Consider the following 17266-nt stretch of genomic DNA (forward strand, 5'->3'; position numbering starts at 1 on the left):
AATATTCGAATCATCGTGTCCTATTATAAATATTGCGATATTATTATCGTAATATTTACTTAACACGAGAAATGTGTCGAAATCGTAATGTACAATTCGAAGTATAGGTTTCAATGGAAAATCCACGAATATAGAAAACGGGCTAACTAAGAACCAAGCGCGGTAAATGATGCGCGAAAGTTTTTATTTTAATTTTTATTTTACATATTTTCCAACCTTGACTTCGTAATTAAAATTTTCACAAGCATTGCGAGTATAGATTTTGTCTCTCGCATCTGGCACATTAAAACTCCACTGATTATTTTACTGAGTCTAGATGCAAAAAATTAAATTAAAACTTGGAAAAATAAAATACGATAGATGCTCCATTAAAGTCTCATTTACATCGGTATGATGATGTATCTGAAAATTCGTTATCAGAAAATTCATAATTTCTATGGAGATCAGATATCCTCTTTATAAAGTTTTACTTTTTATAATTTTCTTCGATACTAAATGCAAATTTTAGTTTTACAAAAAATTTTATTGAGCTTATATATAAAAATGGTATATATAACACTAATAGATAAGCTCTCGTACATTTCACAATATATTTATAAATATGTTTTATCCATTCTGTACTGTCAAGTCATAATAGGACACAATGTGTGGTAATAAGATTGCACGAAAGTTTTATACAAATTTATTTTTGCGATCGGGGGGAATAATCGACGGTATTTTGCGCGAAACGGCCAACGCGAGACGCGTATCATAATTTATAGAACGTAACTTTGCATTCGCTTGCAATCCCGCATCGGAAAGGATAGTACATGCGAGCGTATCGTGCGGTAGATCTCTCGTCGAAGCTTTTTTTTTTTTCACAATAATTTTCACGAGCATTGCGAGTTGAAACCAGCGGTGAGCCACTCGTATTTCCTACATGTTTCATGCTTCGCAGCGCTCTCGTGACGAGGAGATCGCGATGCCGGGCGAAAACTTCCTTAAGGCCTTATCGGGGTACGGAAAATTGCAGCTGGCGTGCACAACGCGGATACTCGAGAGCAAGCATCAGGCAATTAATCCACCACGAATTCTACCGGGGGTCTCCTTAAGTGGGCGATACAAAACGTACGTACGTTCTACTTCCGCTGACGTAACACGCGCATTTCGCGAACACGAGCAATCGCGTCCTCTACGTTATTAACGAAGTTAACGTTGAGACCTTCGACAATTACGATATATATAGAATGCACACTTAGGTTTTCGTGCAGCGCAACAAGTAGACATAATTGTTATATAATTATATATAATGGCGTTATAATTATAAGTACTAGCATCAGTCCTCTTAATACTACTCTCACTATTAATGAGAAATAATTTATCAAGTAAAATGACAGATACTGTGAAGTACGTAGGTATACAGTGAATGTTATAATAATTGATACAATCAACGATAAAACGCGAAATTATAACCGATAAAACAAAAAATTCGTAAAAATCGACAGCTACTCGAACTTGGAAAATTTCGAGTTGAATAATACACTCTCTCCGAATAATTGACTTCCATATTGTTCACTGTGACAGAATTCGTAACTACACGTAGTATCAATCACGCCGCAATGTCGCTACGAATCTCGCGGCCCGGGTATGTAGCTTGATTATTCTCAGCGAAGCACTCAAAGTCGTTCGTTTCAGGGTGGCCTGCTTAGCGAAGCCGCACGTTCGCTATTAATCAGGGGCTCTATCAAGAAGGCCACGACTTTCTTACACGGCTGTTTAGAGCCGACAACTAACCACGTACACTCGCGGCCGCGGAAACGACCGATACGCCCAGCCATAATTATTATGCCTCACAGATCGTCATCTTACACGCCACGTTGCGGTGTACAATTCGAAATAATGCAGCCACAAATTCTACGCCAATCTTTTATCTCGCGACTCGCGACTCTATTTCAGGATTTGTCATTTCTTGTTCGCTTTAAAAAATGTAGAAGATGGCCGATATATGTCCCACATGACGAAAATGAAAAGCAAAAACATATACAGAACATCATTAAACATAATTGGTTACATTTCATATTAAATTTCCGTGTATCTGTCATTTGTTGTGTCAATACATCATGTCTTTGATGCGATTTGATGTAATTTGCAATTTATAATTAGTCAAATAAATCAATGACCCGTGAAAATTGCATTCAGCCATCGAATACGCGATACAAATGGGCATTCACTGTCTTGAAAATAGGAAGCGACATATTAATTAAGCGTCCGAGAAAATGCTCATTAATCAGCCGGTAACAATAAAGTTTCCCCATTCGACACGGCAAAATATGATGCAATTGTAAATATGACAGACGACAACGCGAAACAAAAGGCGTAATGCGGTCGATTAATTACCTGGAATTTCACGCAGCTGAAACCAGGTGCCGGACGAGCACCGAAATTCCGCGCGGCGGAAAGTACTTGCGGAAAGCACTTGCAGATGCGCGATGTCAAAAGACCGCGTTCGGTCTTTGCGGTCATGCGTGTTTAACGACTTGTGTCGCGCTCGAGAATATGTAGCGCGATGCAATACGCTTAATGGCGTCGATGCATTCAGCATCCTCCACCTCCATGTAATTTGCGGTCGTCAGCCGTCATATTCAGTCTATTCTTGGATTGCTATACCTCTTCTCATGCAGCTTTTACGTGCTTCTCATACATTTTTATGTGATGGGCAGAAAAATTGAAAAATCAAAAAAATTTTTTATCCAGTTGTTTTCTTCCACGTGATCCATATAACGATATTTTAATGCCCAACGTAAATACGTATTAAATACAATTCAAAAATTCATAAAGCTATTTAATTGAATTAACTCACTATTGAAAATGTTTACACAATAAAAGAAAAAGGTGTACTTTACATCAAACGTTCACGGTAAATAAAACATCGTTGCAACATTTTATCTATTTTATCCGCGCAAAAAAAGCTGAGAATGGAAATGTATTGTAAAATAAAATTCTACTGTATTATTTCGTTGTGCAGAAAGTTTTATAGCGATAAACGTGACAAAGGACTTAAACACAAACGATACCTAAAATCTTAGGGGATAATTTATTTTGTGAATGAGAGGACTAGCTTCTCGACCATATGGAACGCGTGTTTACGGTGATTTAGGAGTTACATGGAGGAACATGATGACCGAACCAAAGAGCACGATGAGTGCGTGTCTCCATCGGCACCATTAATGCAGTCCATTGCACGGTCGATCGAGCGTGCCTAGTCACGGGCGAACGTTTGTCAAAGAATGAAGAACAAATATCATCAGTGGAAATCGGATGTCGCTGAAAGAACGATTGAGAATAATTTCCCTCTTTTCGCGCCGGGTCATTGTCCCGCGCGTGTGCACGCGCGTCGCCCGTAAAAGACCCCAGCGTCGAGCGGAGAGGAGTAGCGGAGCACTTGAGCGCAATTTGCACCCTTTTGATTAAGAAACGCTCCTCCACTTCCTCCACTTTCCTTCGTCGCGAAAATTCTTTCGCGAGGGCGAAGAATTGCGCGCGTTTGTTTGCTTTTATCACCGACGCCCGTAACAATAAGATTGCCGTCAAGCTCTTATCGACACTCGGTCTTAACGACGCGTATTTCGTTGCGTGAATATTTTTACGGCCCGCGAGTTACGAGAATGTGTTTCCTGCGAAATATATTAAAAATTGAGAGAAGCGCGTATAAAAAAATTTCTCCATTCTTTCCGATGCAAGTAGTCCGCTTTCAACGGGAAATAAAGTAATTTGGGGCAATCCTTCAAACGCGTGATAATAGATGATAACATTTTTATAAAAAAGAAAGAACTAATTAGAGCAAAAATAAGAAAATATTATTTATTCTTAAGAATATTCTTAAGGAACTAAGTAGGTTTCGGTTTGAATATTCCTGTTCTTCTAGTATGCTATTCCCGGCGCACGGCAAATCCAATAACACGTATAGCAACAAACCGAGCATTTCGATATCGAGCTTGAGATTAAAATCGGGACAGAACGCAAGATGAAATCGCGTTTTCAAGACCGGAGAAACTCGTTACAAGAATTGTGATATTCTAAGCGTTGCTACATTCGATGAGGCTAATTAGTGTTCCCGATAGGATTTTCGCCCATAATTTGTACGGTGTACAAACGATTGCATGACTTTCCCTAATGGCAAAATCAACGGTAATACGCCGCGCGGCTGATGCGTTTGAAACGACGATATAACGTGCGCGGCTGGTGCGAACGATCGTGACGCGCGAGAATGAGGAGAACGCCGATAAGAAAGTCTACTTTACGCATTTATCAGTATTAGCGGACTCGCATCGGAATGTAATTGGTTCTAAATTACACGCTTCGAATCGCGGGGGCACGAAGTTTCGCGCCGATAGATATATACTCGCGCGCGACGTAGTAAAGAAGACGCTTAGCGAGGCGAATGCAATCCCCAGGATGACTAATTGCTTCTCCGCGGCTGTGATTAATTACCGCACCTGCCGTAATATAGTAGTGAGGTTTAATTGCGACGGACGTAAAGTAACCGTTCCCCCAGACAGCGCGCGAGCGCACGTCTCTCTCTTCTCTCTTTTCTACGTCGCTCAGAGAAGTGTGATACCGACATCCTCGCGCAGATTTATATTTTTCCGGGAAATCGTTACACTCGACTCGTTGAGTCGGACGGCAATAAAAGACGCGCGAAATATGCGGATAAAAAAGCGCAAGGAGGAAGGGATATTCATTCAAGCGCGAAGATGATCTTCATCCGGAAGCGGAAATGTAGTTGACAATTTAAGAACTCGTCACGTTCGTAGGACAAATTACTATCGATTATTCCGAATCGTGGGAGCGCTATCAAATTCGCGGATGCAATGTCTCGCTGTAAATCGCGAGTTCTCGCGAAATATCGGCCAGGCACACGTCTCTTCGTTTTTTTTTTTTTTTTTTCGGCGCAGTGCTGCAATCGTCACGACTAGAAGAAAGGTGCGTGCTGATCCGCAGTAAGTAAAAGGCTCATATTCAGCCGGTTCTTGTTATCACGGCGTTACGTTACTTCTACTTACAAGATGATCATTCCGTTAAAGGCGGCGGTATTATCATACGCCCCTGGCAAAATGTGACTGCCCATGCAAGCTTACATGTGAAATTAAAAAAAAAAGGAGAGAAAATAAAGGGTAGATAATATTAACATCCGACACGTGCACGAACTCCAGTTACTCGTGAAAAAAGAAGCCTACTTATTAAAGTAGTCCCGCATACACACTTGCAGCAGCGCTTTGCGATCGTGCCCCGAAAAGAACAATATCTTCCGGCTCGCGTTAAGGTAGTCGTGTTAATAATCGCATTCCTTGCCCTCGAGATGAGGTTAGTACGCAAAACGGGGAGCTCAATCTGTCTACGTTGTAGCTACGGATCGTTAACTGCGAACGAGGGGGTCTTTAAAAAGGTGCCGCGGGTCGAGGATGCCATTAACGGTAATCGTATAATTAACGACGATGCAACTAACACCGATAAAAAATAACCGACAACTGCCGATATTTATTGACGTTTATTATACGTTCAGCGTATAGATTAATGTTGAATAAAAATAAAAACTGTACGACTAGAAAACAAGAAAATATTTTGCAGATATTTTTGTTTTGCAAATAATTACTGTAAGGAGAATCGTTCCAAGTTTACGCGAGTGGATAATTTTTGGCAAGGGCGCGAGATAAATGCGCGGAGTCATGACCCGAATTTTGTCACCTTTTTAAGACTCCTCTCTCAATGGAGATTCCACTGATCTACGATGAAATTCGACCAACCCTGGTGCATACATTGCACTATCAAGTTGATAACCAGCTACTGGTATTATGCAAACAAGAAGTGACGACGCCTAAACGACACACCGATATCATTCGTGACAAAACGTGTACGTGGTCTACGTCTGTATATTCGAGTATGTAGTTGCGCGTATGTGTGTACGTGTGTACGCGCGGAGGAATGGCTGCGCGCGCGTAAGCGCACGTGTGTATGTCAGTACAGACGTATATACGTGCGAGTCAGTGACAGCATGGCGAGAGTAACAATAATATAATTACCCAATTAATTAACAGTGAAGTGCGAAACATAGCAAGACAGAATAAAAAAGGTATATTAACACTACTTCGCGCGCCGACCGGGTGTGAGCGTGTGCGTGTGGGTGTTCCAGAAGACAGATATCTCTCAATGAACAATCAAGTCAAGACAATTGATCAACCAATACGTTATGTCAATATGATGCGTGTGAATGCTAACAAGGTGTCGGGATCAAAGATACGGAGAGGCCTGTAATACTTCCGTGACTTGCGGAGAGGAAGCTCGTCTTTCTCTCTTTCTCCCGTTTCCTAATCACTCTCCCTCTCTCTCTTTCGGATGGATGAACATGTATGGATGAATTTTTCCGAGTGTCCCGTGTTCGCTCTCTCGACAACGCGTGCGGGAAGATGCCTTCCTCTTCACCGAGTTTGCAATTTCATTCCGCATCGCTGATTCTCATTATGTCCTTCTCGTTGCTCACAAAAGCGATAATACCCGAATACCTTACGGCGCAGATATACTATTTTTTACGAGCGCGATACTTCTCTTTTTATCGACTAGCAGGCTTTCGTAGAATCGCGTCGTTAATAATAGAGCTTTCGGTCGTAAAAATACAAAAAAAGCGCAAGCATGCGGCGCGCACGATGCATTCGATCGATATCGGGGCTAACGCGCAATATTTTCTCGTTCCTCCGGTACCGGAAGTAGAAAACGCCGTGCTTGAGGAAAGAAACAAAAACGCGCGCGCGCAGGTGGCGATGGTGCCGGCGAAAGAGTAGAAAAGAATGAAGACGGATGCTAGGATCGCGACGTTCTCTGCACCTCCGACGAAAGTAATGGACACCCGGTGGGAGATGGTGGCCGTACGTATCTCGGACAGGCAATAATCGTTCATTAGGGGAATGGCGAGTGGTCGGAAAAAAAGAAGAAAAATCAACGTGAAGAAAAAGAATTAATTCACCACGTAAAAATCGACGAGCGATCGGTCCTTCTATAGCACTGGTATTTCGTCTCGTGTGTCACGGATCTGTGTGTCGTGTGTGTGTCTCGATGGTCGAAACGGTGGGTTACGAGGGCGAGGACAAAAATATGTGAGGGATCAGGATGGAGTTTTGTGGGAATTACAGATAGGACAGATAGAAATATGGGAGCTTGAAGAATACTTGAAGTTGTGACCGAAGCTGGCAAACAGCGATATAAAGCGCACAAAACAATACGAGATTCAAGATTATATATATATATATATAGAGGGTGAGTTATATAAGAGATAAGGTGGATGTGCGTGTGTGTTTGTGATAATGGAAGTGGCACGAGAGATCTCTTTTTTCTCTTTCGTCTCTTTCTCTCTTTCCTTCTATTTTCGTAAATTTAACTCTTTCTCTCGCTCTCTTTTTTTTCCTAACTTTAAGAGATCGTGGAACACGGATTGTTAGTAAAAATGCTTACGAATGGGAGGAGCCAGAGAATTTCGAGGCGTTATCGAAGCTACTTGTCTTCTTGTAAATATTCTTGCAAAGAAATCTTCTTTTCAATCATTATTAATTATAAATTATTATCTTCTAATAAATATTTTCCAGGTAGAAAAAATGGTTCTCCGTATAGTCTCTGCAGCAGAATTCTAAATATTCTTTTGTCTATAAAAAGTCGGATAATTAGACTGTTCAATATACTGACCTACTTATTTTCATTCTAATCGACTGCTATGACGTTAATTCTCTTAATAAAAATCTCACAGCGTAACAATAAATTAACATCATGATCTATATTGCTGTGTCATTATTTCGTAACATCAAATTGCACAATTGTTAATTAACGAAATAATTATAAAGATCAGTAATAACGTAACTATTAATAACAGTACGATTATAGATAATTGATAATTATCCTTCGTAATTAAATTCTAATGGTGAGATTAGAATTGTAATCTTTCGCGAGATCAGACCGGACATCCGGATTATACACAAGAGGTGAGAGGTATCATGGATGGTTTCGGATAGTTCTGGCGGGTAGATATAAGAACGGTAATACTCGTTGCAACGAGGAGCCAACGGTGTGAGACGATCCGCCGAGAAAAAAAAAATTCAAAAAAAAAAAGGGAAACGGCGGAGTCGTAAGCAGCGTTTCTCTATCCTAAGACACATACGTGATTAATAAAAGAGGTAGAAGCATGGGCCGTTTATTATATACCTTTGATTCGCCTAGACAAAAGCGTGCGGCTACTATTTACATATATAATAATGATAACAATCAGATAGAGGTATGTACGTATAATGCGTATACACGTATACGGACGACGTATGGTGTCGTCATATACGCGTACACCCGAATAAACTTCGGAAGATGCAATAGTATAATATATACGTATCATGCTGTTCATATTGCAGGTGGATTAGTAAAAAGACTCGCCGCGGTGTGAACCATTCGTGTGTGGACAGCGGCTAATTTTTCAATGGACAATCGGTCTGATCCCGGAAAGAGAACGAAGGAGAGAACGGGCCTTCCCGACCCCGTGTGATCGGGACGAATCTCCCCGCCTCTCTCCTCTGTAGCTTACTGTGTCCCCTTCTTTTTATCGCCTTCGCGTGATTCTTGATCTGGCTTTAAGTACACCTCGAAACTCCCTGGGACTACTCGTGGTGGACAGGAACGTTGGGATTGGTTAGAAACAGCTTCGGGAAAGAGACGCGACAAAGTTTCATCAAATCAAATGGGCAGCATCTCCCGAGGGTCTCCTCCGCGAACGGCGGTCGAGTCACCTGTTTACACCGCGTGTTCGCCGTTGCCGATTGTCGTCGAGACGCTTAACTTCATTAAACTTCATTCGCTATCGCGATTAAGAAGTCGCGAAACAAATTTCAGCAACTCGCATTTTTCGTTATTCACATGAAATTTTTTTTCTTTGTTCCTCCAACAATAAATTTTCGTGCGCGATATAATATTTATTTGCTCATATCTCTGTGGATTTGTCTGACTTATTTATTGAATTGTACTCTGTCTAAATTAATATAAATTGATCAATAAAAAATTAACTGTTTTACTTTTGCGATCGAGTTTCTAAATGCAGCGAACATAATTGCTTGGAAAAACGCATTGGCCGAATGAGTAACAATTATATAATGCTACTTTCTGAAATTTCTCGCGAATGAGTGCTGTTCAACGTAAGCAACTACGAACATACGGTATATATGAGGTGCATCGATCGGCCTTATAACCAATGGGAGCTAAATAATGATAAAATGCGGAAGGCTAGCTAGTAAAAATGCAACAGCTCGTCTAACAACTACGAGAACTAACACCATTGGTTATATTTATATGTATGTACGTGTCATTGGCACATACGCGGTGTCGGAAAAGCGCGCGTACCGAGCACCTTGAGGTACTAACTGCGTTTTGTATCGAGGATATATCTGCTTTATCTTTCAATTAATAACGATAGCATTATTAATTAATTTTCGTTTTATGTTAATCGCTACACTAATTACGACTCGTTAAAATAAATCTGTAAACATATTTACAGTTATATATTACGTTACGTATATATAAGTTACGGCGAGAGACTCGGAGGAGACTCTCGGTTCGCGCTCTTTTCCCACCTTGGCTTCAAAGTATCTCTTTTTCCAAAATGCTGCACTTCATTAGGGATGCCACATTCCATTTACATTGACGAAGCTTTCGAGAAAAGGTCTCTCTCACAGAATCACACACGATCACTCACTCACTTGTTTTATCACTAATGGCACGTTGCTTTTGCAGCATGCAAGAGACGTTCTTTTATTTCTCTCTCTCTCTCTCTTAGTTTTTTTTTTAATTCTATTGATAATGAAAAGCGTTAGTGTTGAATCGACTATCAAATCGAACGCGTGAAATCGTCGTTTCACGTGCACTCTACAAAAGCAATGTGACGAATGAAAAATTTATGCCGAAGCTCGTGACGGGATCTTCTCGTTTTAAAAAATCATAGATATATTCAATCTGCAAACTGTACACAAAGAAAAAAGTAACTGTCAATCCTTCTTAATTAAAGTATTGATTCTCTATTGAATATTTTCTCGTAAAATGATTATTCACATTTTTCATCGTAACACATTTCATGAAAATTTTTTACTGACACGATATATATACTAACAATAAGTCAAAATATTTCAAAAAGGATTTTGCAGATTTCATTAAAATGTTCGAGTGTTACGTCACAACAATATACCGGCATGTTTCCAAGACCTTAAGGCCTTAGATTAATAATTATTCGCTCGTCCGTTAATAGCGTGCCGCTAAAGTATCAGATCCTGTCACGCCTTCGGAATCGCTTAAGCGCTAAAAGCGATGGCGACACTTATGCCGTTCGAGGTAAATTCCACTTGTGCTTTACCGCGTGTTGGCGTAGCGTCGGTCCCACGAGAGATATTTGCATTGCAAAGGGCAAGACGATAGTGCCATTGTCGACCCTGATACTGATAGCAGGATTTCTAACATAACGCGTACGAGTACCTAACATGCGAAATTGTTCGCTCGCGGAATGGGTTCGCTCGATGCAACTATAGCATATATACGGCAATTACAAGGCGTACGTCACACGTCGTCAATATCGCCGTGAGATTACAGGCTGCTTTATCGCTCTGCTTTTTACGCCAAGCGTGGTTTGACGTGGTACGCGGTTAATCCGTTTAAGAATCTCGTGTAGTTCGTAAGTATCTTATTCCCTGTGCAAATGTCAGATTATGCGTGGCGAGACGGCGGTAACGGTAAAAAAGAGTGACAAAAACGAGACTGGATTATACCGCGGCGCGGACTACATTATTATGGCTGGAAGTCAGTCAGTCACGTGAGCACCGGGAATGAGTAACAAATTGACCGTAATACGGCTAACGAAAAATAGTAGCTGTGTCGGGCTCGAGTGCCGCGACCGTGTTCCCTTATCATAGGATTTTCTTTCTTTTCCATGCGCTCTCGATTAAACCGCTTTCACGCGACCGATCCGCGCCGATTAAGCCGCAATATAAGCGAGCAGAAATAAAAAAAAGTACGCGTCGCTCTCGGTCTCGCACAGCTCAAGCCGCGCCGATCGTGTTAGACGCCGCTAATTGCAGGTCGCGCGAGAGTTTAATTAGTTCTGTCGTCGTCGACGCGTTCCGCCCTCCGGAAACTGGAAGTAGCCCATTTCGCGTTCTATATCACGGCCCCGTGATTGGTCGTTACAAGTACGGATGCGCAGCGACATCGACTTCCTGTCTGTACAACCCGTCACGACCCAGACGAACCGGATTCAGCCATAATCGTCTAATCGACGACAAATACGTGCAATTGCGGGTTTTTACGCTCTCGAACGACGTCATCCTGATATTTACATATCGACGAAACAACTGTAAAACCGTGGATTTACGTCATGGATTTGATCTCGGATAAATCGATTTACTAATGAATAATCGGATATCGAAATATCATTTTTATTTCCGGCAAACGTTGTCGAGCTTCCGTCAGCACATTAATTGATTATCGAGCACGGTAATTGGTAACGGTAAATGCTAATGAGAAAATCGATGTCACAGATCTTAAAATAGTAACAATGCCAGCAAGAATTCGTTCGGGAAGTCGAGTATTGCGGAGTAAAACGCAAGAGAAAAAGCAGACTATGTCCGCTAAAAAGTATAATAGCGGTTTGCGTGACTTTGGTACTTTCATTACAAGAGAAGTGACATCGATGACGAAAGCATTATCGATAAAATATAACACGAGGTTAGAGATATTCCGAGAATTCGTGAGATTGAAATGCCCGAGCTCCACAACGAGGTTTATTTCTCGCGATATTCCCGTACAAAGTTGCTTGAACTTTGTACTTTAACCAGCCGGAAGTATCGTGTGCAAATGTTTACTTTAAAAGCATTATTTGCGGACCACGCAATTCTCGTAAGTGAAATAACTTTTGACAAATGCATCCGAGTTCAGTTTCAAATAAAGAGAACAATTACTCAATAAAAATAAAATTAATATTTACGAATCAGAGATATCGATTTTGCGATAATCTCTAAAAAGCATCATCTCTTCGATTTTCAAATATTACAGAACACGACGTGAACATTTTTCTTTCGAGATGTGTTAAGGATTAATCGAAGAAGTTTAGAAACTATCGGAAAAGAATTCGGGTACGTCCTATTTCGGACACGAAAGAAGACCTCAGCTGCTTTTAAAACAGCCATAAAAAATTGGAAGGCGTTTAATCAGATTCATAATGTCGATGAAGGACAATTAACAAATCAAAAAATGATATTTCTCTGGGAATAGTTCTTGAGATGTCGAAATATTTAAAGAATTTGATGAGTGATGACATTAAAATCGAAATATATCCAAGTCGGACACATTAGCAAGGCTCAAGACGTGACCTCGTGCATCTAATCAGCAGTAGGTCGCCACACGTGACGTCGACAGACGTCGTTGGGATACTGGGTTACCGGTGCGACTTGATGAAGTGCACTTGAGTGTACTGAACGCGAGAGCTGAATATGCACACCGTCCGGCTCGCCGGATGCCGGTTGTCGGCACGATGTATTACTGCGGATCTTATCCCGACCTCCGTTGTCATCCATATTGAAAGCAATTTGCATTACAAACCCGTATATAACGCGAGAGCGTTACCTTTTTCTTTCAAATCCTCCGACGCCGTTTGCATAAACGGCCGACAATCGCGGCTACAATCTCGCACGACGCTTTCTGACTTCCGCCGCGAATCAATAGTTGCCTTTCGCGGCTTTCCGAAAGGAAATAAGCATCGGAGATTTGGCTTTAGTAATGAAAATAACCGATCGATCGAAATAAGACTCACGTATAAAATACGAAAAAAATAATATTGCAATCGAATACGTTGTTTCGATGGGACGGTCTAATACTTCACGCACTGTGAGTCAAAATTACGCGAGAAAACAATTCAAAACTGCAGATTTAGACCTAAAGCGAGACCTAATAATCGCTCGTAAAAATTTTCGAAAAATTATCTAAAAGCCTAAAGCACAGTCGACAATTACGTAATACCTGCGACTAAGATGGAAAATCTATAACTGACAATGGCACTTCGTACTTCGCAAATTTTTTTTATCGAGAACACCGCGAGCTTGTAACGGAATGTCGCCATCGCGCTGCAAAGAAACGTGTACACGCGGTACGGTTGCAGCAGCACGTTTCAGCGGCACGTTCTTGTATTCTCATCAAGGAATATCGCTGTTTTTCTGGCATGTAATATTAGTTCTTCAGCCTCTCCTCTCCTCGCATCGAGGATATGTATATATATATATATATATATGTACGATGGACCGCTGTTCGTGATGCTGCATCCGTTAACAAGATCATTACGATCCCCGCGACATCCTCGCATCCGGAACGTTCCCCGGAAAACTTTTCCAATAAATGAACGGTAGAAACTGTCACGTGTACGCGATAGAAAAATCGAGTCACGTGTACGGCACCAGCTTTCGTGGTGTTGCCAATGGCAAGCCCGAGTAAAAAAAGATGAATGACAAAATAACATCGAGTGCATGATAAACATTTTGAAAATAATTGTTGCGAAAGCACGTAATGCAAAAATATCTCGTTTTATTTTTCGAATTATCACAATAACGCAAAGATAAATATTTCAAATTAAAAACAACAAATATTTTGTTAAATTTTATGCAGACACGTATGGATGAATTAACACGAGAGTTTAAAAAAAAAAACATGAAAAAATACGAATACATTCGTTCTGGATGCGAGAATTCCGTTGGGCACGACATTAGCTTAAAACTAGCGGTATTATCAGGGGTGGGTTGACAGGGGTGGCTCGCAGCCTAAGGGTGAGCTTACCTTGCTTCCCCTTTCATTAAATATAATTTCCACGTCAAGGATTGGCCCAAATTGCTAAAAAAAAAAAAATATTTACCAAATTAGATATAAATTATATGATAAAATGTTATATAAAAAAAGAAATCTGATACAGTTGGTTAGAAATAAATAGATAAAATAAAAATAATACTTATTAAAAACCGTTAAAAATTTAATGAATATCTTGAAAATGCTTAACGTCTACTGTAAAAATAACATAATAAAATAACTTGAAGCTTAATAGAATTAAATCATGCAGATTGTTATACAATCCATGCACATTAAAACGAAAAAATTGTTTCTGAAAATTTTATATTAGGTACTTTCTATAATAGTTTGCTAAAAATATCTTTATTTCTTATTAAGGGAAACACAAGAAAATAGCAGATAATAGTTATATATATTATTCATCTTGTCCATACGCCGCAATAAAAGGGCGAGCAATTTCCCATTGACAAAAGCAAATGTGAAAACGTCGAAATAACGAAAGCAAACGAAAGTGAAAGAAATTGTACGACTTACCCCGAACATTGCCCTGAGGTCAGGGTCTCGGAAGCGAAAAGGTATGTTGCTGACGTGCAAACGTTTTGGTTGACCTTTGAGGTCGGTGCCTTGTGTCGCTGTCGCGGGTGTCGTCGCGCCTGAGGTGACAGGTGCCAACGCAGCAGCCTCCACTCCGCCTTCGGGGTTGGTCTCACTGCCACCGCCCGGTGTGGGTGCGGGTTGCTGGCCACCGCCACCCGCGGCTGCAGCCGCTGCTGCTACCACCGCTGCCTGGAACACCTCCGACTGTCGTCGGAAAGCGAAAAACGAACGTTTGAGACTCTGCTTCACTGATAATGCGACGAAACGGGAAACCGCGAAATCCGGCTTGTTGGTCAAAGCGGTACAGCAAAAAGTAGTATTTCAATCTAAATCTTATATATTTGTACTTATACGAAGATCTTCGTCAACACGATTATAATCGATAACAAATAGATCGGTAACGAATAAATCAGAAAAATAAAAAGACCGGAGTCAATGCTTAGAATATTTACTGCAAAAAAAGTACTTGCAATTAGATAAAAGATAGATGGAAAGTAACTAATGCGCGACGGTAAGAGAATCAATAAAAAGGAGTAGCGAAGGAAGGACTGCCGAGACTAATAAATGGCACAAACAATTCGGTGACGCGGCTGCAAACTTTAGTTCGCCTTACTTTGACGTGTGTGTAGAGTTACTGTAATGTATGCTGACATAATATGCACGGCAACATGGTAGACGACGTAAAACGAAATAATGACTGCCTTCGCGCGGAATGATGAAACATTGCTTCATTTACGATAAAGAACTGCGCACACGGGATAATTAGCGAGGCGGAAAAATTTGTTGAACATTTGAGATATTTTCTGGAAAATATCAGCGGCATTAATTTCGCATGTGATATTGCTATTAATGTAACGACGCAGCAGTAATTAGTATCAACGTAACAAACACCATTTATGTCATTCCGTAACTTGAAATTAAATTAGTAATGAAATACATTATTAAAATATTAAAATATATAATTCCATATGCGTCGCATGTAGACATAATCTCTATCGTATGTATCTCTAGAAAAAGAAATTCTACTATCTTCTTACTCGAGGCAATAAATATATACATAATGCATAATGCACGTTACCATTGCGTGGTATTGTGACTGATTATATCGATGAAATGGTAAATCACCGTCAACTATGTCATGTTAACAATTCTCCTTCGCCGACACAATAATAAATTATACAGTAATGCTGATATTTTCTCATTAAAACCATGAAACTTCTACAAAGTGGAAACTATACCTTCGTCAGTTTATTTGAAACTAGAACCCTTATCATCTGATAAAACAATGTGTAAGTCGTTTCTTTAAAATATTTTGGTGTAATGTTTCTGGTGTGTGTGTGTGCGCGCGCGCGCGCATTCCACATAATCGAGACATCTAAAATACGGAATTATTACTAAAGTACATCCAATCTCGAATGGGTTGTAAACAATAATTTATAGTGTACGTGTACGCGGCTATCGTACAACATAAGCCAGGAATATGATCGTGTATTAAGTCAGGAACTCGCGGAAGCTGTAAGTGGTAATATCTGAAAGTGGTCAGCCAAATGGCCGACCTTATCATGCCTGTACTACTAACGGCCAGCAAGTGAATGCGCACCATGCACGGTCAGACACAGCTGCTGCTTCGGGTAATTTGCGAAATATTGGGAATGTATAAAACCACTATTTTACCAATAATCCATTTGTTTTCAGTACTACAGTATAAACTTTTGCAATTATAAAAATGATAGAAATGACCAAACCATTTTTTTGTAATAAACCGTGCATTTTAATAACATACACAAATTAATTTTTACACAGTTTTTCGAAAACTTGTCTCGTAATGCCAATTTTCAATAATTATAACATAAGTCATATATAAATTTAATTATTAATCAATTCATTTTCCTTTATCAAAAAATTAATCTACAGGTAATAATTTATTAAATATATTCATTTTGTTTTCATAATTATCTTTCTCTCTCTTTCTCTCTGTTAATTGTTGTAATACTCTGGATCGAATATTGCTCATTACGCATCGACAGTTCATCATCGCCGGATTACAAGTCGCGATGAGAGTGCGTCAATATACTGCCGGGCGCACTTTCATGACGTTGGCGAAAGCTTGTTTCGCGGGAGATTGAAACTTTTTTTCCTGCCCCAATCTACGTGTACAAAAGAGGCGGAGTGTGGCCTTTCTGACGCGATAGCGGGCGGAAATTTAACAGAGTGGAAAGCAGAACGAGCCACCAACCCTCGTACGACATAAACCGTCCACGAATATATCCCCCAGTATGTCCTTTAGCGTATGCCATCAACGATTATTCACGGAAAAATTTCGACAATTTCTTTTTCCATTTATCTTTTTCATTCTCTGCTGGACACTTTCATTATTTTTTTATTTCGTGACGCCTTCGCGTTCATAAAAAAAAAAATATACCATGCTGGCGATGTTCCAAAGCTTTTTACAGCAATTATAAAACATTAATTACTTTACTTGTTAATTATAAAACGTACAATTTATATATGCCGCCGTATTAATGTAACATTTTCATAAAAGATAAATAAAAATGAATTAACTGTGCAACTAACTATATGTTATTTAACTTTTATGATACTATAATTTTATGAAGAAAAATATTCTAACTCTAACATAAGCTCGAACACGTTAATTATTCAATCACAAAATTGTATGTATATATTTCATTCGTCTATTATATCCATCTCAAAATTCTTGTTCCAATATTTTTGAATTATTATTTCATTAATTAATATGAAAACTTTTGCAAGCGGATGGGAATTTGTGAAGCAAATATAC

The 17266-nt window shown here is 39.9% G+C and overlaps 1 protein-coding gene across 8 annotated transcripts in view; it reads right to left on the reverse strand.

Annotated features, from left to right (window-relative positions):
- Nucleotides 1-17266, reverse strand: part of LOC139773552 (RNA binding protein fox-1 homolog 2) — a 256877-nt gene that overhangs the window by 72113 nt on the left and 167498 nt on the right. For all 8 annotated transcript variants that reach the window (XM_071708067.1, XM_071708068.1, XM_071708069.1 and 5 more), the window contains 2 exons: nucleotides 14404-14670; nucleotides 13864-13917 (listed from right to left, as the gene is read on the reverse strand). In XM_071708067.1, the coding sequence (XP_071564168.1) occupies nucleotides 13864-13917; nucleotides 14404-14670 (321 nt within the window). The remainder of the gene's footprint in view (nucleotides 1-13863; nucleotides 13918-14403; nucleotides 14671-17266) is intronic.

The sequence above is a fragment of the Temnothorax nylanderi genome, unplaced genomic scaffold, assembly GCF_030848795.1.
Source record: "Temnothorax nylanderi isolate EJ_2023f unplaced genomic scaffold, tnyl_v1.0 TNYL_tig0064_pilon, whole genome shotgun sequence".
Classification (NCBI taxonomy): domain Eukaryota; kingdom Metazoa; phylum Arthropoda; class Insecta; order Hymenoptera; family Formicidae; genus Temnothorax; species Temnothorax nylanderi.